The sequence below is a fragment of the Chrysemys picta genome, chromosome 9 (genome assembly GCF_011386835.1).
Source record: "Chrysemys picta bellii isolate R12L10 chromosome 9, ASM1138683v2, whole genome shotgun sequence".
Lineage (NCBI taxonomy): Eukaryota > Metazoa > Chordata > Testudines > Emydidae > Chrysemys > Chrysemys picta.
The window spans coordinates 43,441,665-43,466,174 of NC_088799.1; the positions used below are offsets into that span (position 1 = coordinate 43,441,665).

The 24,510-nt window shown below is 42.5% G+C and overlaps 1 protein-coding gene across 1 annotated transcript; it reads right to left on the bottom strand.

The window, feature by feature from the left end:
• Positions 1–13,004: 13,004 nt before the first annotated feature.
• Positions 13,005–23,111, bottom strand: LOC101944140 (G-protein coupled receptor 55). Its single transcript, XM_005282625.2, has 2 exons — positions 21,756–23,111; positions 13,005–14,157 (listed from the first exon to the last, which is right to left on the bottom strand). Exon 1 carries the CDS (start codon positions 23,108–23,110, stop codon positions 22,187–22,189), a length of 924 nt encoding a protein of 307 aa, XP_005282682.2. The 5' UTR covers position 23,111; the 3' UTR covers positions 13,005–14,157; positions 21,756–22,186.
• Between the last annotated feature and the right edge of the window lie 1,399 nt (positions 23,112–24,510).

The window sequence follows — 24,510 nt, forward strand, 5'->3', positions numbered from 1 at the left end:
GAAATCTTCCTGATGAAACTGATATATGTTCATGAAAAATTTTGGTTTCAACGAAAAATTTCAACCTGCTGTAGACTAGAAGTGTTCTCTTTTTAAAATGAAAGCTGAAATTCTGCTGAACCTAAATGCTTGCGTTTGGGGCTGAGGGATGAGAGAGGAGGTCGCCATCACTATGGCTTGTAGATCTTCCACTGGTTTCAGTTATGTTCCTACTGTACATTTTGGATTCCCATGCAATTCAAAATGAAACTTAGTGTGGGGGATACAAACCAATATATATCAAAAACAAAGAAAATGTTCTCATGTAACACCATGAAACAAAACTGGTGAATTTTATCTAGCTCTTTGACAGGTCTATCAGAATCTTTAAGGTAGGATTGAAACGCTGTTGCATTGTGATAATGAGAATGGAACATAATAGAAACAGAAAATAAGATTAAAAGGTCACTTTTGTGTTTTTTAAAGTAAACAGTGAGAGGCCTATTTTCCATTGATGCCTTACAAAAGGTAAGAATATGATTATCTGGGAGATATTTAGAATATTTTAATATTGATAATATCAAGATTTTTCATTCATGTTCGTTATTTTTATTTCATTTGTGTTTTGTGGGTCCAATTTAAAATAAACTCACATTAACACATCATCAGGTTTCACTTTCAGATAGGGACTTACTTTGAATGAGAAACTAGAACATAGTGGTACTTTATCTATTAAATATTACTTAACAACAGAAAGCAAATAAAATATCAAATCAACTGTGGCTTTTAGTCTCCATAAATAACAGAAACTGAAGCATATCAGATCATTTTTCTGCTCTTGTCAGCTAGTTCATGTTTTTAAAACTTCACACTTGGTTGTAGTTGTGGAAATAAGAAATAGGGTGAGGAGCTAATAATCTTTTGACCAACCTAATTGAGAGTTCCTATCTCAGTGTTTGAGGCACACAGAGGTTTGTGGTGAAGGGGATGGTTGAAGCCTCTGGAAATTTCCCCTTAAACCATAGTATGTTTTAGCAATATTAAAAGGCAAAAGAGACAGCCATCAGGGTTAACCCCCCCGCACCCTCTTTCTGTATGTTTTAGGGTATGTCTACTGGAGCTGTGTCATTTCCTCTGATTGAGCTAGCACAGTTAAAATAGAAATGTAGCTGAAGTGGCATGAGGAGTGAACCAACTATGGTCTCCAGTGGGACTGTAGTCAGATAGCTAGCCTCTACCAGTGCTGTTGCTACACTTCTATTTTTAGCATGTTTGTTTAATCAGAGCTAGCACAGGTATGTCTAGTTAAGCTGGAATTAACACGTTCCAGCTCCAGTGGAGACATGAGTAAAGGTTCTTATTTGGACCCCAGTATTGTAGTATCAGAGCACCTCACAATCTCTTAAAACTATTTATCCTTCTGATACCCCTGTGAGGTAGGGAAGTATTATTCCCATTTTACAGATGGGGAACTGAGGCACAGAGAAGTTAAATGACTTGCCATAGGTCATACAGGATGTCTGTGGTAGAGCAGGGGCTTCAGCCCAGATCTCCAAAATCCTGCTGTATCACCTGATCACTGGACCACCTCTTATCCTTTGGGATAAATAGGAGGAGTTCATATCTCTGTTGCTTTCAAGCTACCTATCTCAGCATAAGGGAGACAGCACTGCATCAGGTCACACTTGGAGTCTTTTCTCGCAGTCTTGAAGGCTTATATTCTTCACAAACTGATCAGTAAGCCTGCCATTTGATATAGAAAATTGACTGCTCCCAACTAGTTAGTGCACTTGTCAATACTGAGCTAAGATGTGTGGTAATCTACAAAACAGGAGGCATAATCAAAAATAGAAGTACAATGTGTATTTGTTTGATGTCCTTATCTAGACTGTGAGAGAATATATATCCCAAATTAAATGTATGCCCCAAATTTGAAAAAAAAAAAAAAAAAGTAAGAGGACCAACCCTCCCTCCCTCCCTCCCCCCCCCCAACCAAAAACAAAGAAAGACCACCATGGCTAAACCATAGGGTAAAAGAGGCTGTTCGAGACAAAAAGACACACTTTAAAAATGGCAAGTCAAATCCTATGGAGGAAAACAGAAAGGATCATAAACTGTAGGAGGTCAAGTGTAAAAGTATAATTATGCAGGCCAAATAAGAATGTAAAAAGTGTGATGGGGTGTGCAAACTCCACACTGGACAACAAGAGGTTAAGGGCTGCTCTGAGCTTAGCCAGCTCTGTCCCGCCACACCTGAAAAACATGCACAGGTTGAAGGAGGAGTTACAAGGGAAACAGAGCAGCTCACTTGTGGGGCAGAGAGGTGAAGAGAACAGACCTGCAACCCTCAGTTCCTGAGAAAAGGGCTGAGAGAAGACAGGAACTGCCCCTACAGCAACTGTGTGAAGGTTCGTCCCTGAGGGAAGGGAGGGTCTGATCCTGATACATGCTGAGAGGGCTGCATTCCCTGCTCTCTCTCACTAACTCAGTTGGTTTGTGTTAATTCCCCTTGCTTTTTGTTTGAGCTACCCTGGAAGGGGAAAGACTTTGAAGTGACCTGACTGGAGGACCAAGTAACAGGAAGAGACAGGCCACCATGGAGGAGGAAGAGTCAATGGCAGCAAACCCCAGTGGAGAGTGAGCTGCCATTCCGCCCCCGGTCATGAGGAAGCAGGGCCGGCGCTTCCACTAGGCGACCCTAGGCAGTTGTCTAGGGTGGCAGGATTTTGGGGGGGGGGGCGGCATTTTGCCGCCCTCGGCGGAAATTCAGCGGCGGGGGGTCCTTCCGCTCTGGATCTTCGGTGGCAATTCAGTGGCGGATCCTTCACTGGTTCCGGGACCTGCCGCCGATGTGCCCCGAAGACACGGAGAGGAAGGACCCCTGCCGCCGAAGACCCCAGGCCCCCTGAATGCTCAGAGGAGGAGCACTGCCGCCTAGGGTGGCAAAAACACTGGTGCCGCTCCTGTGAGGAGGCACCAACTGTGAGCTGACCTCTTCACAAAGAACAAATAGCAAAAGATGCACAAAACCAACCAATTTTAAAAAAATTACATTAGAAGCAGGAACTCTGCCAAAAAAATCAGTGAATGATCAAGGTGCTAAAGGAGCACTCAAGGAAGACAAAGACATTGCAGAGAAGCTAAATTAATTCTTTGTGTTGGTCTTCACTGTACAGGATGTGAGGGAGATTCCCATACATGAGCCATTCTTTTTAGTTGACAAATCTGAGGAACTGTCCCAGATTGAGGTTTCAATAGAGGAGATTTGGACCAAATTGATAAATTAAATGGTAGTAAGTCACTAGGACCAGATGGTATTCACCAAGGGTTTGGAAGGAACTCAAATATGAAATTGCAAAACTCCTAATTGTGGTATGTAACCTATCATTAAATCAGCTTCTGTACCAGATGACTGAAAGATAGATAGTGTAACGCTGATTTTTAAAAAAGATTCCAGAGGCGATCCTCACAATTATAGGCTGGTAACTTCAATATCAGGCACATCAGTTGAAACTATAGTAAAGAACAGAATTATCAGGCATATAGATGAACAAGAGTCAGCATGGCTTTTGTAGTGGATATTGCGTACTTGGAATTTCAGAAAGCCCTTGACAAGGTCCCTCACCAAAGGCTCTTAAGCAGTCATGGGATAAGAGGGAAGGTCCTCTCATGGATTGGTAACTGGTTCAAAGTTAGGAAACAAAGGGTAGGAATAAATAGTCAGTTTTCACAGTGGAGAGAGGGAAATAGAGGGGTCTACCAATGATCTGTACTAGGACCTGTGATGTTCAACATATTTATAAATTATCTGAAAAATGGGGTAAACAGTGAGGTGGGAAAGCTGGCACAAAATTACTCAAGATGATTAAGTCCAATGCAGATTGCAAAGAGTTCTTAAGGGATTTCACAACATTGGGTAATTGGGGCAGATGAAATTCAATGTTGATAAATGCAAAGTAATGCATATTGGAAAAACATCATCCCAACTAGACATACAAAATGATGGGGTCTAAATTAGCTGTTACCACTCAAAAAAGAGATCTTGGAGTCATTGTGGATAGTTCTCTGAAAACATCCACTCACTGTGCAGTGGCAGTCAAAAAAGCTAACTTAGGTCTGGTCTACACTACAAGTTTAGTTCGAATTTAGCAGTGTTAAATCAAATTAACCCTGCACCCGTCCACACAACGAAGCCATTTACTTCAACATAAAGGGCTCTTAAAATCTATTTCTGTACTCCTCCCCGACGAGGGGAGTAGCGCCAAAATTGACATTGCCATTTCGAATTACGGTTAGTGTGGCCGCAATTCGACGGTATTGGCCTCTGGGAGCTATCCCACAGTGCACCATTGTGACCGCTCTGGACAGCAATCTGAACTCGGATGCACTGGCCAGGTAGACAGGAAAAGCCCCGCGAACTTTTGAATTTCATTTCCTGTTTGCCCAGCGTGGAGAGCTGATCAGCACAGGTGACCATGCAGTCCCGGAATCAAAAAAGAGCTCCAGCATGGACCGAACGGGAAATACTGAATCTGATCTCTGTATGGGGAGATGAATCTGTTCTATCAGAACTCCGTTCCAAAAGATGAAATGCCAAAACATTTGAAAAAATCTCCAAGGCCATGATGGACAGAGGCCACAACAGGGACTCAACACAGTGCTGCGAGAAACTTAAGGAGTGGAGACAAGCGTATCAGAAAGCCAAAGGATCAAATGGATGCTCACGGAGGGAGGGGCGATTGACGACTGTAGCTATCCCACAGTTCCCGCACTCTCCGAAAACCATTTGAATTCTGGGTTGAGCTCCCAATGCCTGAATGGTCAAAAACATTGTTGCGGGTGGTTCAGGGTATATGTCGTCAGCCCCCTACCCCCCGTGAAAGCAAAGGGAAAAAAATCGTTTCTCGCCTTTTTTCACTGTCACCGTATGTCTACTGGATGCTGCTGGCAGACGCTGTGCTGCAGTGCTACACAGCAGCATCCCCTTGCCTTGCCTTGCGGACGGCAGACGGTGCAGTATGACTGGTAACCATAATTGTTGGCCAATGGGTGCTCCTGGCTGGCCTTGGTGACGTCGGTCGGGGGCACCCGGACAAAAAAGGGAATGACTCCAGGTCATTCTCTTCTTTAAGTTTTGTGTAATATAGATTCTGTCCTGCCTGGAATATCATGCCAGCTGGAGGCTTCTGCCTCAGGCTGCTCTCCCAGTCGGCAGCACTGCGCAGTCGCACCTACCCCAGCTTACCCCTTGCTCCCAGGGCTCACAATCAGATACTTTTTGCTGCAAATAAAAAAAATAAAGCTGTCGTTTAGAACTGTCCCCCAACATACATATCCTGGGACATTTTGTATTTTACTAGTGTCAACCAAAGGCCCACACACAAATGGAGATTCAGTCCTGCCTGTGCTTCTATCCTAGTGCTTATCACAGATTCCCATTTTCAGCTATAGGCTGAGCAAGTGCAGAATGGTGGTTCACTTGACTTCACTGTAAGCCAACCGCCCTCCCCTCCCCTCCCCCCTTTGATCTCTGCTCGCAGAGGCAATAAAGTCAGTGTTGTTTCAAATTCATGCATTCTTTATTACTTCATCACACAAAAGGGGGGATAACTGCCAAGGTAGCCTGGGAGGGGTCAGAGAGGAGGGAAGCAATGGGTGGGCTTGTTGTAAGGGCACCCCCTAGAATGGCATGCAGCTCATCATTTCTGCAGGATGTCTGGGGCTCTGACCCGTAGCGGCCGTTTGCCTCTCTGGTTCTTTAGTAGGCTTGCCTGATATTCTAGGCAGGACTGACTCTCCATTAGACAAAACTTAAAGAAGAGAATGACCTGGGGAGTCATTCTCATTTTTGTCCTGGCGCCCCCGACCGACCTCACCGAGGCCGGCCAGGAGCACCCATGACGGCAGCAGATGGTACAGTATGACTGGTAACCGTCTTTGCCAACTTGCAAAGCAGCAAATGGTACAGTATTGCTGGTAACCATCTTTACTAACTTGCAAAGGCAAGGGGATGCTGCTGTGTAGCACCGCAGTACCGCGTCTGTCAGCTGCATCCAGTAGACATATGGTGACAGTGAAAAAAGGCTGAACGGGTTCCATGGTTGCCATGCTATGTCGTCTGCCCAAGCAATCCAGGGGAAAGGGCGTGAAATGATTGTCTGCCGTTGCTTTCACGGAGGGATGATTGACTGACAATATTTACCCATAACCACCAGCGACAAATTTTTGGCCCCATCAGGCATTGGGATCTCAACCCAGAATTCCAATGGGTGGGGGAGACTGTGGGAGCTATGGGATAGCTATGGGATAGCTACCCACAGTGCAACGCTCCGGAAGTCGACGCTAGCCTCGATACATGGACGCACACCACCGAATTAATGTGCTTAGTGTGGCCGCATGCACTCAACTTTATACAATCGGTTGCCAAAAATCGAATTTTGTAAATTCGGAGTATTTCCGTAGTGTAGACATACACAATGTTAGGAACCATTAGGAAAAGGATAGATAATAAGACGACAATATCATAATGCCACTATATAAATCCATGGTACACCCGCCCCTTGAACATTGCGTGAAGTCCTGGTCACCCCATCTCAAAAAACTTATATTAGAATTTGAAAAAATACAGAGAAGGGCAACAAAAGGACATGGCACAGCTTCCATATGAGGAGAGATTAAAAAGACTGGGAATGTTCATCTTAGAAAAGAGACGACAGGGTGGGGAGTGATCTGATAAAAGTGTATAAAATCATGCATGCTGTGGAGAAAGTGAATAAGGAAGTGTTATTTACAATTTCACACAACACAAGAACCTGGGGTCACCCAATGAAATTAATAGACAGCAGGTTTAAAACAAATATAAGGAAGTACTTTTCAAACAATGCATAGTCAATCTGTGGTACTGTCATAACTATAAAGGGAAGGGTAATAGCCCTCCTGTGTACTGTACTATAAAATCCCTCCTGGCCAGAGACTCCAAAATCCTTTTACCTGTAAAGGGTTAAGAAGCTCAGGTAACCTGGCTGACACCTGACCCAAAGGACCAATAAGGGGACAAGATACTTTAAAATCTTGGTGGGAGGAAGGCTTTTGTTTGTGCTTTTGGTTTTGGGGGTTGTTGCTCTTGGGACTGAGAGGGACCAGACATCAATCCAGGCTCTCCAAATCTTTCTGAACAAGTCTCTCATATTTCCAACTTGTAAGTAAACAGCCAGGCAAGACGTGTTAGTTTTTATCTTTGTTTTCTCAACTTGTAAATGTACCTTTTTGCTAGAGTGTTTATCTCTGTTTGCTGTAACTTTGAACCTAAGGCTAGAGGGGATTCCTCTGGGCTCTTTAAGTTTGATTACCCTGTAAAGTTAGTTTCCATCCTGATTTTACAGAGATGATTTTTACCTTTTTCTTTAATTAAAAGCCTTCTTTTTAAGAACCTGATTGATTTTTCCTTGTTTTTAGATCCAAGGGGGTTGGATCTGTATTCATCAGGGAATTGGTGAAGAGTCTCTCAAGGCTTCCCAGGGAAGGGAATTAGCACATTTGGGAGTGGTGGCAGCAGACCAGATCTAAGCTGGTAGTTAAGCTTAGAAGTTTTCATGCAGGCCCCCACATTTGTACCCTAAAGTTCAGAGTGGGGAAGCAGCCTTGACAGGTACTAATTGCCAGGGGTTGTTGTGAAAGCCAAAAGTACAACTGGGTTAAAAAAAGAACTAGATAGGTTCATGGAGGATAGGTCCATCAGGCCTGGTCTACACTAACCCCCCAATTCGAACTAAGGCACGCAACTTCAGCTACATGAATAACGTAGCTGAAGTCGACGTACCTTAGTTCGAACTTATCGCGGTCCAGACGCGGCAGGCAGGCTCCCCCGTCGACTCCGCGTACTCCTCGCACCGAGCAGGATTACCGGAGTCGACGGCGAGCACTTCTGGGTTCGATTTATCGCGTCCAGACAAGACGCGATAAATCGAACCCAGAAGTTCGATTGCCTGCCGCCGAACCAGCGCGTAAGTATAGACAAGCCCTGAGAGGCTGTTAGCCAACGTGGTCAAGGAGGCAACCTCATGCTCTGGGTATCCTTAAACTTCTGACTGCCAGAAACTGGGACTGGATGACAGGAGATGGATCATTTGATAATTGCCCTCTTCTGTTCATTCCCTCTAAAGCAGGGATTCTCAAACAGGGGTCCGGGTCCTCATGGGGGAGGGTGGGCTGCAAGCAGGTTTCAGAGGATCCACCAAAATAAACCAGAGACACTCTCTGAGGCCCAGGGCAGAAAGCCAAAGCCCGAGCCCGGCTGCCTGGGGCTGAAGCCGAAGTCCGAGCCCCACCGCCCGGGGCTGAACTCAAAGACGGGCAGCTTAGCTTTGCAGGCTATGAGCAACTGCCCTGTGTGCTAATGCCAGCCCCGGCTTTTAATCTACTGGATATGCAGAAAAACAGTTGTGGCACAAGTGGGCTATGGAATTTTTATAGCATGTTGGGGAGGCCTCAGAGGGAAATAAAAGGTTGAGAAACCCTGCTCTAAAGCATCTGGCACTGGCCAATGTTGGAAAACAGGTTACTTATGTTCTTATTAGAGACGGTTGGAATGTGCTGTTAATTCAAACAATTGTACTGGTGAGATGTCTTTTTGCCCATCTTGCCAACTTCTAGAGGACTTGAATGATCTTGTGCTTTACCAAGGCCCAAATCCTGAAGAAAAAAAAAGTGTACAGCCTAACCAGCTGAGTTGTGTGCAGATTTCTTTGGGGACTGAGTGGGGAAGATGATGTGTCCCTCCCTTTTACTACAACAGAACTGATGATGTGGTGGCCCTCAGGTAGTTCTTGCATCATTAGCACTGGAAGAGAACTGATAATATTATTGTATGCATATGTAACATTTGCTAGAAAGCAGTGTTAATCAATTCAACATGTTACATATTACAGAAGCTGGCTGAATATTTGAAATTCAGCATTTATTTTGCCAGTATTATGCTTATTACAAATCTGTACTTGGTGCATCCTGGTAAACTTCTCTTAAGTGTTTAATTAACAGAAGATTCTTCTTCGAGGAGTGTCCCTGTGGGTGCCCCACTTTAGGTAAATGTCCATCCCTGTGCCTGCGATCAGAGAATTTCAGTAGCAGTGCCCATTTGGATCACACATGCACTCTCTCCCCATCTTGCTCTGCTCCTGTTGAGCAGGGCCGCCCAGAGGCGGAGGCAAGTGGGACAATTTGCCCCAGGCCCCGGGCCCTGCAGGGGCCCCCACGAGAATATAATATTCTATAGTATTGCAACTTTTTTTATGGAAGGGGCCCCCGAAATTGCTTTGCCCCAGACCCCCGGAATCCTCTGGGCGGCCCTGCTGTTGAGAAGGAACTCGGGGCAGTTTGATCACACATAGCACTCTGTGTGTCCAAACTGACCCCAGTTCCTTCTCAATTGTCTTTGGCTTAAGATGGAGCCACGGCATCACCTCTTTGCTTTCTTCACATTTACCTCTTAAAATTATGTTAGTGCCGTTTTAAAGTAGTTAGCTAGCTATAGTTACCCCCATCCCCTCCTCATTTAAGTCCTTGAATTTTCTTTCTAATTATTATTAGTTAAGATTCTGTTCGTCCTTATAGTGTAGTGTAGCTTTAACCTCCTTTTCCTTGGGGAATGCTACTGAAAGGGACATGCCTAGATTCCCAAAGTTTAAATGATGCCTTTCTTGTCAGGAGGCGATTCCCAGTCAGTGACTGACATTCCCAGTGTGTCAAGTGTCTGGGTGAGACACATACCACAATCTCAAGTCTTGCATCAGAAAATCAAGGGAATTCAAATTGAAACTTCTCCTGATGGATAAGTAACTGCGCCTGACTTCTGACCTTGGACCGCAGCTCTCCTCAGACACTGGTTTCCAGCAACAGCCTCCGACAGACAATCTCTGCCACCCTTACAGAGGAAATCATAGTCCTCAAAAAAGGTGGTTAAAAAATGGACTAACCAATCTGTCTTCATCCTCTCCAGACAAAGCTGTCATGTCTCCACCACCCACAACAGCAGATGACTTGAAACAATTTCAGGAGCTATTTAAAGGATCGCTGACTCACTCAAGATACCATAGGAAGAGGTTGCAGTTTTAACACAAGCTGTTGGACTTTTTACAAACATCAACTTCACTGAAGATTGTGCTCCTCATAAATGAGGCACTCATGGACCCAGCCAAGATCATCTGGCAGACCCCCACAACGATACCACCCACTGGTAAGAGATATATTACATTTCCTCTAAGGGCATGGATTTTTTGTTTTCATGTCCCCCACTGAATTCCTTGGAGATTCACACAGGAGATTTCTCAGATTTGTTCTGGGACAAGATCACTGTCAATATAGAGTACTGCCCTTCGGTCTTTCTACAGTTCCCCAGGTGTTCTCCAAAATTATTAAATTAAAAAATTGGAGCTATCCCATCTCCTAGAGCTGGAAGGGACTTTGAAAGGTCATCAAGTCCAGCCCTCTGCCTTCACTAGCAGGACCAAGTACTGATTTTGCCCCAGATCCCTAAGTGGCCCCCTTAAGGATTGAACTCACAACCCTGGGTTTAGCAGGCCAATGCTCAAACCACTGAGCTATCCCTTCCCCCAATTCTTGCAATGGTGGTGGGCCACCTTCACAAGCAAGGAGTCATCATGTTCCTCTACTTGGATGACTGTCTACTCGAAGCCCCCTCCCAGGATGATGCCCTGGAATCTACTGAAAAGATGATGGCTCTCTTCTCACAACTAGGACTGCAAATAAACATGCAAAAATCAATGCTGATATCCCTACAAAAACTAGAATTCATTGGGGACCACCTTGATGCACTCGAGGCCAAAGTCTCATTACCACTACACAGATTTGTTATGCTAGTCAATCTGATCACCACAACACAAGCCAGTCCATAGACATTGGCCAGGACCTGCCTACAATTATTAGGTCACATGGCAGCAACCGCCTTTGTAGCATGGCATGTCAGGCTACATATGTGTTGTCTTCAGGGAAGGCTCAGGAAAGTATACATATTGCACAAACACAGCCAGAACATGTGTCTCATGATGCCACTCAAAGTAAAAAATTCTCTATACTGGTGCTCTCAACCCCACAATGTGTGTGTTGGAGTTCCCTTCACACAACTTTATCCATCAATGATACTTACAATGGACGCATTCTCTATTAGTTTGGGGAGCATACTTGCACAACCACACAATCCAGGGCAGGTGTTCCCCTGCCTAGTCAACATTACGCATCTGTCACAACATCAACATATCAGTTACCTATCTGCCAGGATGTCAGAACACCACAGCAGATGCACTAAGCAGAAAATTCTCTCAGGACCATGAGTGGGAAATAAACAAAATATACAAAATATATTCAGACACTGGGGTTTCCCAAATATAGACTTTTTGCTACAACCCTGAATGCCAAGTGTCTGCAATTTTGCTCAAGGGCAGGATTGGGACCCCTGATCTCTGGGTGATGCTTTCCTCATTAAATAAGATGCACCTCTACTGTATCCTATTAAAGTGGAGCACCCACAGGGATAACCATCTTGAAGAACCTCAGTTACCACACAAGGTGAGTAACTCTCTCTTTTTTGTTTTTTTGTTTTGCTAAAAACAAAACTTTTCATTGAATGTCTGTGGATGCCGAGACCATCTCTGGTTAGGCTAAAGTCTAGTGATGTACTACTGATTATGGGGCTAGACAGATGAAAGCACAGCAGTGTTTCATATTATATTTGTGTGCTTCTCTCACATGCTACATACATGGCATCCCACACATAACCACAGCAAGGACTACTAGCAACACTGCAAATAGTAAAATTTAGTCAGAAAAAATATTCATGCTCTTTACTTTTGTCAGATTTCTTATTTGCTGACACTTGATACAAATACTTTTGTGTGTGTTTTGTACAAGAGGACCCTCTAATTGATTTTATCAGCATGGTTATTAATTATAAGAAGTTTGTGATATGAGAAGAATGCTTTTGGTAAGCCTTGCAAACTTTTTTCATTAAAATTAGAACTGGCTGGAAAATTCCAAAAACTGTTGAAAAATAAGGGAAGGGAAATGGGAAGAAGAGGGGACATTTCAGTATTTATTTTCCAACTAGCTGTCATTAAGGTGTACATTTCTTCACTGGAGCATGTTTCTCATCTATCCTCCCGTCTCTGAAGAGGTGTGGTCTAAGAACTGGATTAGGACCCTAAATGCCTGAGTTCAAATCATGGCTCAGATATTAACTCTTTCTGAGGCCTTGACCAAGTCACTTAGTATCTAAGTTTTCTTGTAAAATTGGGATAATATTTACTTAGCTATCTCACAAGAGTATTGTGAGTATTAATTAATGTTTGTAAAGCACTATAGAGGGGCTATTCTCATTGTATTGAACTACAAAAAGGCCTTGTTGTACTGTATTCAGAACATGATTTGCTAGACTTTAAAAAAATGTGCTTTTTAAAAAGAGAAGATGGGACTTAACATATCAATTCAGACCAGTGGCTTTTTTAAAATATAGTATCCTTTCTCCATCACTAGCCAGTACCAGGTGCTCCAGGGGAAGGTGCAAAAATTACCATAATTGGCAATTATAAAGTAACCTACATATAGGAGGGAAATCTTCCTAACCTCAAATATTTAGTGGCTGACATGCCCTGAAGGCAGGGTTAGAAGACATGACGTTGAGCTGGGTAAGGAACCCTATTACAGTTTCACAAGTCGCTTCCCACCTCACCCCCCAACCCTCCTAAACAAATTGTTTGTTTAAAAATCTCTTTGATAAGTGAAATGTAAGAGAAAGAAGCTAACGTTTAGTAGCTAAATTTGAAACTGTAGGTACATAAAGTTATGCTAAATCTATATTTAGGGCTGTTGTATTAATTTAGATGGAATATATGGGCCCAAAGTGTCAATGGTGTTAACTTAACTCTGTCACTATCCAACATTAAACAGTGCCAAACAAGGTTTGGTATACAGAGATCTTAGCCTGCTCAGTACCATGGCAAATACATCTTTAAACATTCTTTTAACCTTTTATTAAAGATACAGTAAAGAGGAAAAAGCATTTGAAATGTAAAATATTACGTAAGCTTTTTATTTTAACAACATCCATTGTTCCACTTTCCCTTTAGCTGGAGAGAGTCTTTAGAAGGAAACTTTCCTGGTCTGACACTCTTAGACGGTATTTATGTAGAACAGCATTGTTATCTTATAGTACTTGACATCAGTGGAGTTTCCCTAATGAAGACGTGAATCTGGCTCAGGGAGTTTAAGATGATGTAACATGTATGTCAAAGGGACAGATGAGTGGAATGTTGCAAAATATATGTATACAAATATTAAAAATTGTTTTGGCTTAAATAACTTGACAGTTCCCTTTTCATTATGTACAGGTAGTTTATAAAATCATCCATTACAAAAGCCTTTGTTGACCAGTGTCACTATCGAAAGAATCATCCATCATTAACTGTACACCCAAGCACAATAAAAAAAGCCTGAGAAAACAGATGTTCCTTTCACCATGTTCTTAAAATCAATAGACTTTGACTCAGTGTGACCAGTTGGTGAAGTGAGTTCTAGAGCCAAGGAACCTCTACTGACAATACCCTGGTCCCAGATGATCAGATCTAGCAGCAGTCAGCAAAAGTGTCTCATCTGCCACATGGTGTTACATGGAAAGATAAGAGGTCTCTCAGGTAACCAGGATTGGAGATCAGAGTCAACATGTTGAATTGGGAGCTAGGAGTTTGAAATAGGGAGCATGGTCTGTCTTTAGAGATTTGATGCAGTATGATGTTTCCATCTCCTACTATTAAGAAGTCATGCAGCCGTGATCCATTCAGGAAGTCAATAATAATGGATGCTGTGACAAAGCATCCATCTGAGACATGATAGGTTGTTTTTTATGAGATGACAAGTTTGGTTGATAAAGGTAACTGTGACATTGTATGCATAGATTCTGTAAGGCATCCGATTTAATCCTGCATGACATTCTGATTAAAAATTTAGCACTATATATAATCAACAGATTATATTAAATGGATTAAAGACTGTTTAACTAATAGATTACAAAATGTAATTATAAATGGGGAATCCTTATCCAATGTGGGTGTTTATCAGGTTCTGCAGGGATCTGTTCTTGGTCCAATGCTATTCAATATCTTGATCAATGATCTGAAGGAAAAATATAAAATCATTGCTGGTAAAAATTGAAGATGACAAAACTTGGAGTGGCAAATAATCCAAAGTGCTTGTTAAACTGGACTCATTACAACAATATGCATTTTAACACAGCCAAATACAAAGTCCTACATCTAGGAGCAAAGAAGTTAGGTCACATTTACAAGATGGCGGACTGTATCCTGGAATGGATTTATATTGGAAAGGATTGTGGGGGAGGGGGCGTCAGTGTAGATGATCAATTGAACATGCACTCCTGGTGTAATGCTGCAGCTAAAAGGGTGAGCATGATCCATGAATGTATAAACAGGGAGATATCACAGCGGAATGTGGAGATGGTATTACCTCTGCATATGACATTAGTGAGACCATTACTATAACACAGTAACTCCTCACTTAAAGTCGTCCCGAGTAATGTTTCATTGTTACATTGCTGATCAATTAGGGAACATGCTCGTTTAAAGTTGCCCAATGCTCCCTTATAACGTTGTTTGGCAGCCGCCTGCTTTGTCCACTTCTTGCAGGAAGAGCAGCCCGTTGCACCTAGCTGGTGGGGGCTTGGAGCCAGGGTGGACTGGCAGCCCCCCTATCAGCTTCCTTATCAGCTCCCCGCTCCCCTAAGTTCCCTGTGCAGCAGCCGCCCAGCAGATTATCAATTGCCGGCAGTTCAGCTGTCCCTCTCCCCACTGCCATGTGCGGCTCCTGCCCTCTGCCTTGGAGCTGCTCCCGGGAGCCTCCTGCTTGCTGTGTAGGGGACGGGGGAAGAGGAGGTCTAATGTCAGGGTGTCTCCCTCCCCCCCTGCTCCTGCACCCTGCTTACCCCTTCTCCATATAGAGCAGGGTCGGGACAGGACATGGCTCAGGACGGAGAGAGCTTGCTGGCCACAGCTGCTATCTCAACTTCTTGATCTTTTTAAAGGCAATGTACTTAGAATGGTGTCAGCACACTTAAAGGGGCAATGCGCATCTCTATCTCTCTGTCCCGCACACAGGGTGTGTGTCTCTGTCCGCCATGCTGTCTCCCCTCCCTCCATTCGTGCTGCCTTGTAGAGTAAGACTACATTAACAACAATATGTTAACCCTTGAGGGCTCAGCCGAGTGCTAGTTCATCATTTAGCAGTAAGGCATTTCCTGGGAAATATCCCACCCTCTAACTTCACCACCTCAGCCAAGCTTCACAATCATCATTGCTGTGTACAGTATTAAATTGTTTGTTTAAAACTTATACTGTGTGTGTGTGTGTATATATATATATATATATATATATATATATATATATATATATATATATATATATATATATATAATATAGTTTTTGTCTGGTGAAAAAAATTTCCCTGGAACCTAACCCTTGCTATTTACATTAATTCTTATGGGGAAATTGGATTAGCTTAACATTGTTTAGCTTAAAGTCGCATTTTTCAGGAACATAACTACAATGTTAAGCGAGGAGTTACTGTACGTTGTTGAAAAACTGGAAAGGGTTCAGAAAAGAGCTACAATAACAATGGTCTACAATTTTTGAGAAGTCGTCTGCTTCAGAGATAAAATGTGCTATTTATTATGTATTTTGATGTGCTGAATTCAAATATGACAATTAAAACAACTGATTGGCTACTGTTTCCAAGATATTTAAGATTTTACATTTTATGTTGTGTAGATAGTAGAGTTTTAATCATAAATTGTAAACCTAGGTCTTTTCATGTGTTTATGGTTGCTTTACATGATAATATTTCACCTGTCCTGTTTATGTAACACTTTAAAAATCAGCAAAAGGGTTATATAAATCAAATTTATTATGAAACAAAAGGCAAAAAACTATTATGTACATAGTTTAGTCCTATTCAGTGTCTACTCAGTGCTTCTTGGCTTGTCTCTTGTATTCATTAAATGGAGCATCTCTTGTCACTGTCCAAGCAATGCTTGTCCTGCAAGCATTGATGGGCTCCATTTGCCCTGATAGCGTTTCTCCATTGTTGCAATGTCCTGGTGAAATCGCTCGCCGTGCTCGTCGCTCACTGCTCCGCAGTTCGGTGGAAAAAAATCTAGATGAGAGTGCAAAAAATGTATCTTTAGTGACATGTTGCAACCAAGGCTTTTGTATGCCTTGAGGAGGTTTTCCACCAACAACCTGTAGTTGTCTGCCTTGTTGTTTCCGAGAAAATTTATTGCCACTAACTGGAAGGCTTTCCGTGCTGTCTTTTCCTTGCCACGCAGTGCATGGTCAAATGCATCATCTCGAAAAAGTTCACGAATCTGAGGACCAACAAAGACACCTTCCTTTATCTTAGCTTCACGTAACCTTGGAAATTTTCCACGGAGGTACTTGAAAGCTGCTTGTGTTTTGTCAATGGCCTTGACAAAGTTCTTCATCCGACCCAGCTTGATGTGTAAAGGAGGTAACAAAATCTTCCTTGATTCAACAAGTGGTGGATGCTGAACATTTTTCCTCCCAGGCTCCAATGACTGTCGGAGTGGCCAATCTTTCTTGATGTAGTGGGAATCTCTTGCATGACTATCCCATTCGCAGAAAAAACAGCAGTACTTTGTGTATCCAGTCTGCAGACCAAGCAAGAGAGCAACAACCTTCAAATTGCCACAAAGCTGCCACTGATGTTGGTCCTAGTTTATGCACCTCAAAAGTTGTTTCATGTTGTCATAGGTTTCCTTCATATGGACTGCATGACCAACTGGAATTGATTGCAAAACATTGCCATTATGCAGTAAAACAGCTTTAAGACTCGTCTTCGATGAATCAATGAACAGTCTCCACTCTGGATCGTGAACGATGTTGAGAGCTGCCATCACACCCATCAATATTGTTGCAGGCTACAAGATCACCTTCCATGAAGAAGAATGGGACAAGATCCTTTTGACGGTCACGGAACATGGAAACCCTAACATCACCTGCCAGGAGATTCCACTGCTGTAGTCTGGAGCCCAACAGCTCTGCCTTACTCTTGGGTAGTTCCAAATCCCTGACAAGGTCATTCAGTTCACCTTGTGTTATGAGGTGTGGTTCAGAGGAGGAGGATGGGAGAAAATGTGGGTCCTGTGACATTGATGGTTCAGGACCAGAAGTTTCATCCTCTTCCTCTTCCTCGTCTGACTCAAGTGAGAATGATTCTGGTGCATCAGGAACCGGCAGTCCTTCTCCGTGAGGTACTGGGCATATAGCTGATGGAATGTTTGGATAATGCACAGTCCACTTTTTCTTCTTTGACACACCTTTCTCAACTGGAGGCACCATGCAGAAGTAACAATTGCTGGTATGATCTGTTGGCTCTCTCCAAATCATTGGCACTGCAAAAGGCATAGATTTCCTTTTCCTGTTCAACCACTGGCGAAGATTTGTTGCACAAGTGTTGCAGCATATGTGTGGGGCCCACCTCTTGTCCTGATCTCCAATTTTGCAGCCAAAATAAAGGTGATAGGCTTTCTTAACCATAGTGGTTATACTGCGCTTTGGTGATGCAAAAGTCACTTCACCACAAACATAGCAGAAGTTATCTGCACTGTTCACACAAGTACAAGGCATCTCTGCTCACTTTGGCTAAACAGAAATGTGTCCCTTTGCAAAATCAAACACTGATAAATAAGAGAGCACGACACTGTATGATTTCTAGAGCTGATATAGGGCAATTTGTTCAGCAGAGTGATGTAAGCTTCGTTATGATTGCATCATCCATGACTTCTAGGAATAACATGATGCAATTCATATCATGTATGACGCAATACCAGCTTCAGATTGCACATTCATTGTTTTGCCTAAAAAGCAAGTACTGTCCAAACCCAGTCATAGATTTATTCATAGATCTAGTCAAAGATGTATTTTAGTCATTTCTGGTTTAAATTGAGATCCCTTCCCTTTATAACTCACTTATCCTCCGCCATTCCCAAGTCAAGGGTCGTATATACTGACCCAATAGCATATCTTGAAAACTAGAGCCAATCAACAATTTTAAGCATCATTTTCATTCTCAGTGACCCAGAATTAGTAAAGTTTGACTACATTTATTTCAGAAGCATTTTGGCTGTAGAGCAGTGTAATGAGAAGAGAGCTGGAAAATGAGCCATATAGTGAGAGACTTAAAAAGCTCTATATATTCACTTTGTCTAAGAGAAGGTTAAGTGTGACTTGATCATGGTCTACAAGTACCTGCATGGGGAAGAACTTTCTGATGGTAGAAAGCTCTCTACTCTAGCAGAAAAATGCATAGCAAGATCCAACAGTTGGAAGTTGAAGCTAGACAAATTTAGACTAAAATAAGGCACATTTTTTTAAATAGTGAGGGTAATTGTCCATTGCAACAATTTACCTAGGGATATGGTAGATTCTCCATCACTGGAAGTATTTAAATCAAGACTGGATGTCTTTCTAAAATAAATGCTATAGTTCAAACAGAGGTTATATGGACTTTGTGCAGAAATTACTGGTGAAGATTTTTTTTGGCATGTGTTATGCGGGTGGGGGGGGGGGAGACTATATGATCATAATGGTCCTTTCTGCCTTAAAATATATGTATGACTCATCTGACTAGATGGAAATAAAATTGTTTTTCATCAGCATTATCACATGAGAGTCGAGCAATAATTGCCATGCTGTTTGAAATGATTCACGATCATGAGTGCCAACCTCATGGCTGACTGTCAAAAAGCAGGGCAGATACCCCAAACTGGTGGTATGTCCCGTAATTAGCTGTCACCAACTCAGTAACAAATGTGAACTCCTGCTCACTGTAACAATCTTTTACCATGGAGCCATAGACAGTCGCCCATGGCATTCCAGTCTATCTTGCCATCCAGGCAAGCTGGACTTCGTGATAAATGGTTACTTACACCAAAAATCACAAAATACTCAGGTTGCTCCCAGTCTCAAGAGACCAGTCACTTATCCCAGATTAATTTGTACTTTAGACCTCACACCAAAGACAATGCTGTTAGCCAATCCTATAGTAAACGAACTTGTCTATTCAGTGCACTTTGTGCAGCCAGTTCTGAAAAATGGGCAACAGAGTGTGTGTCTAGACTTCAAGCAGAAGAGGGAAAAAAAGTGAATCAATCTACAAAACCCTCAGACTTTGCAAAGTGGTAAGCAGTTTATAATTTTTTCCCCTGAAATTATATTCTTAAAATATTTATTGATTGCAGGGGTTGAAGTGTCTTCATTTTATTTTTGGTTGTACATTAGGCTTTCCAAAATTAAGAACAAATTACAGTAAAGGAGGCTAGATGCAAATTGGACCTTTTTAAAAAATGGAAGGCTTAGCTATAGTCAAAGACAGATCTCAGTTTTATTTCTTTTGATGTACAGTTCAGCTCTAAAAAAGCAATGAAATAAAAACAATACCTTCTTGCTGAATAGAGCTGCTTACGTTAACAGTCAAAATATTTGACCATTTTTAACTTCTGTTAGCCCTGCAGAGCCAACACAGCTCTAGGAGAGATGAGTAGGATTCTTTTCCTCCTGCATCATCACTAGAAATTTATATTAAGTCCAGGCTACCCTCTGCTTTCATTTGCACATGTAATTGATCTGAAGATAACAAAATTATCATTAACCAGCAAAATCATTATTACTGATGATGATGATGAATGAGAAAGAATAACCCAGCTTGACTTTCAGATCCTGCTCCAAGTTTGTTGAGCTGGCACTTTAGAAAAAAAATATTTTTACTTATAACCTGGGCAAATTAGATTTTCAGAACTATGAGGCACAATAAACAAGCAACTCCATGAAGCCATTTTGACACGATTAATCAGAGGCAGACCACAATTTCCTTCATTTTAAAAATTAAATTAGTTCTCATTGGACCTGGAGCCCTAGTACAGAACTCTACATCAAGGAGTGCCCATCTGCATCTCTGGTTATGGACTCCTGCATTCTGCATGCTTCCATCTGCTTCTGAGGAACAGAAGGGAACCTGGGCTCTGGGCTCTGGCCACTGGTGAGGCTATCTGCTGTTAGTAGGCTCAGGCAGTTAGCATCTCTGTGTATGCAGGAGTCCCAAATATTTGCCTACTGGGTCTATGCACCTATCCTTTTTAAGCCTAAAAGCTACTGCCCCACAGATAATTAGTGATAAATGAACTAATGACCAGGACTTTTCTGCAATGGCCCTGACTTCAGATACAGTGACTCTGATCAGTGGCCAGAGGAGGGAGAAGTGGGCCGGGGGGGAGGGGGGGGAGGGGAAAGGGTGGTCAAAGTGTGTGCTGCCTGTGTGCCTGAGGATTTCTTAGGTTAGACACTGGGTTCCTTCAGCATTGCTGCTCCTTGTTACAACAGAGCCACTGACAAAGACCATCCAGTATATCTGCTACCTACATTAACAGCAGCAAAGGAAGGATCTTCTTAAAGCAGAAAAATAAATGAACTTTCATGTATTTGATTCTCAATATAATTTTCAAAATGAAAGAAACCCTTTTATTTTTTTTAAAAAAGATCAAATATAGTCCTTTGTAGCTTTTAGGGCAATTTTTTATAAAGAGTCATAAATCATATGAACTGCAATATAAAGTGTCAGCTCACTGGCTGTCTAGCAGAAGAGAGGAAAGATGGAAATCATGGAAATTCTGAGGAAATAAGTGAGTAGGGTGAAGAAGATTATGATGAAATATACATTATGGTTAGTATTTTGTTCTAATTGTCTGAGATTTGAGGGGGTTGGTGGTCTTTCCTTGACGCCTTGGGTGTTTGTTTCTAGTGATTCAATTGTGCTGTATTGCTATAGTTGTGACTCTGACACACTTCTTCCTGGAGAGTGCTCAATCTCTGACTGATTGTTTGTAACTGTTTTCAGAATGTCCCGTGTGGTAATCTATAGTAGAAGTTCAGTGTGATGGATGCAAATGGGCTTGCTAGTGTCACAGCACAGCAGTCAGCCCAAGAAATTCAAAGAGGATATGGTTTTCAAATGCTATAGTTAAAAGAAAGACATGTCTTTAAAAAAATATAGCACCTCATTCCCAACATTAACTGACAATTTCTTAAGTAACATGAAAGAGACAGAAAGAAATTGTGCCTCACTGAGTATAGTTTCTGCAAGCTGTAGCCAGCAGCACTGAGGCAGCTAGGATGTTTCAGGGATCTGCCATTTTGGAGGAGCCCATCTGCTTGTCCTAACATTAACTATGACAATATAGCTCTTTTTTATTGACCTTATTTTGGTCATCCCCCTAATTGTGTCTCACAAGTTATAAATCAAACATATATGTATCTGGTACAGTTGTAAATATATGCAGGTACATACATACAGACATTAGCATGAATAAACTGCCTATAAACTATTATTTTTCCAGAGCAGGACGTTGGTGTCCTCTATAGAGTAATCATTTTTCCCCACAAGATTTGTAAAAATAGAATTACTCCAGGACTTTGTTATGTGAAGACTCAAGCAGAGCAAAGTGTTATGATGAACATGAAAAACAGATTTCATAACTGAAAGTACTTTTACTATAGCAGCATGAATCATGTCACAATGATACCCTTATCAAAGTTAAGCAATGCAAAGGCAGGCAGCAAATGTCATGTTTGTATTGTTGTACTGTATATCTTTGTCTTACATATAAATACATTTTGATTACTCACAGTTCCTTTTATATGATGTTTCACTGAGTGCACTATTCTGTTTTTTTCACATGGATGTCAAAATTGCAGAAATAGCTCATGCTGGTTTCAAAATTGCGATATGAGAAATTCACAAACCCCAAACCACAGTACGTCTGGGTGCATGTTCTGAAAACTGTCTGAAGTAGTGGGGAGAGACCCAGACCAAACTCCGATCGGGTTTTAAGGTTAAAAAAAAAGCCAAGTATACAATTGCACACTCAAACTGGATACCTAATTTGTGTTCACAGTAACCTTCAAAGTTGGAGAAGATTTTTGAAAAACTCGTTCTAATTTTGGCCTATCCCTAACAAACAGTTTCTGTTTGTCAGTGAGGGTGGATTTGGAATGAATGAATGTTTTAAATTAGCATTAGACAACATAGATTCTTTCACTTGGGCAAGATATTTCTGCTATAGTTTACGCAGTTCAATCAAAGCATTAGCTGGAGTGGCAGAAATAGATTTCTTGCGAAATTCTTCTGTGGCAAAGTAGTAACAGATGGCATCCAGGCAGCAGTTGACATTAGCTAAACACATTGCCACTTGTATGAAGAGACTAATGCTTTGTTTCACAGTGCAGTCCACAATGATGCCCTGTCTTACCAGGAACTGCAGAAAGATCCCGAGATGGAATGGTGTAAAGGAGACAACAAACACCATGAGGTTGGCTAAAATGATCCATATAGAGGCAACTTGCTCAACCCACTTCTGCTCCTGGTTTTTACGCCTCCAAAGAGTCTGGATGATCTGAACAGAGCAATAAACCATCAGAGTCAAAGGGATGAGAAATCCAAAGACTTCAACAGAAAGGATGATGGGAATGCTCCACGCCTGTTCTGACATATTGTGGAAGCACTTGACTTTGTCATTGTTGTGGAAGTCATAGATGGGGATGCTGCTAAGCCAAACTATAACCCAAATGCAACAGCATACCATGATTGCCTGTTTGGGGGATCGGAAAGCTCTGGCTTTGAGTGGGTGCCTTATAGCAATATATCTGTCCAAGCTAATACAGACAATGATGAAAATACTCCCATACATATTGACGAAGTAGAGAGCCTCTATAAATTTGCATAAGAGTCTCTGCTGCTCTTTTCTGGAATAGTACATCTTGAAAGGAAGTGAGAAAAGAAGAAGCAGATCCGCAAGAGCAAGGTTTATCATGTAGATTGAGGATTCTGTCTGTTTCTTCCAAGAGTAGAACACCCAGAGGGCTATCAAATTCAGAATCAAACCAACAATGAAGGTAGGTATGGAGATCACGAGCTGGAGAGACTTCATTATAGTATCAATATGGTCAAAGGAGCACTCCTTGCTGAAGCTGTCATCATCCATTTGTCCTCTAAAATACACACACAGCAGGTTAAAACCACTAGATTCTCAGATTCCAAATAAATAATATAAAATATTGAATTAAATTTTCTAAAGCATCTAAGTCCCATTTTCAAAAGTGCCTAAGTAACTTAGGCCCCTAAATCCCATTGATTTTGAATGAGACTTGACCATGATTTTCAAAAGTCACTATTAATTTTAACTTCATTCTGTTTTAATTTTGAGTGGCCAGCATTAGATACCATAAAGGGGCCTGATTTTTCAGAACGTGAGTACTGAGCACTTTCTGAAAATTATGCCCTTTTAAAGTGTCTTCACTTGGGCATCAAAACACAAAATCCCTAGTTGCTCTTGAAAATCTTGGCCAAGTCTCATTCAAGATCAGTGGGACATAAGCCCCTAAATCACTTGGGAGCTTATGAAAATCTTACTCAATATGCATTTTTTTGAAGCCTCTGAGATGCTGTAGATAATGCTTTGCACAACAGTGATGGAAGAGTAAGCAAGTATTTTTTTATGGAAAAAAATCCTTGGGATCCTTAATGATCAAGTGGAACAATTAGAATTGATGTTGAATGTCTCATCTGAGGGAGTTACACACAGTTAATTGCGCACAGGCACATGATATTTCCTCAATGAAGTCTGCTCCCTTGACCCCAACAATGGCTGAGTGACATGTCAATTTCACTTTACAGCTTTCACTTTGCAGCTGCTAGGGCTCCCAGGGTCTATGGCTCTGGGGCAGCCACAGGGTGAGGACACCAGGGCTTTCAGGCTTCCAGGCTAGCTGGGCTCTCTTTGCCTCTCCAGATCCTGGAGGTGGTGGGGAGTTAAAGTGCAGGAGCTCTCTGCCGCTCTGGCTCCTGGAGCTGGGGTAAGGTGGAACCGGTGTGGGAGAAAGTTCTATGACAGCAGCTCTGTGTACCCCCTGTAGTGGGGCAATTGCCCCACTCCTGAAAAAGGCTAGGCTGATTGGAGAAGCAGCCACAGCTGGGGCCATGCCCCAATCAGGCCACACCTGGCCCTATAAAAGGGCTGTGAGGCAGCCATGGAGAGAGATGGGCCTGGCTGCTTGAGAACTGAGCAGGGCACCTAGAGTAGAGCGGGGCTGAGGGAAGGCCAGAGGAGCTCCAGCATGGAAAACCCTCAGGCTGCAGGCCTTGCTAAAGGCCAGGAAGGGAACTGGGGTTGCAGAGGTGCAGCCCAGGGCAGGCAAAGGCAGCGGCAGCAGGCCCAAACCCAAACCCCCCTTGCTCATGATGAGTGGTTTATAGACTGCAGTCTGCCCCGGGGAGTGGGGGCTAGATGATGACTGGCAGTAGCCACTGAGGCAAGGTGGGGATAGGGGGTTGGGGGTTACCCTGAGAGGGGAGACCCAGAGCATGGTGGAGTACTGCTGGGGC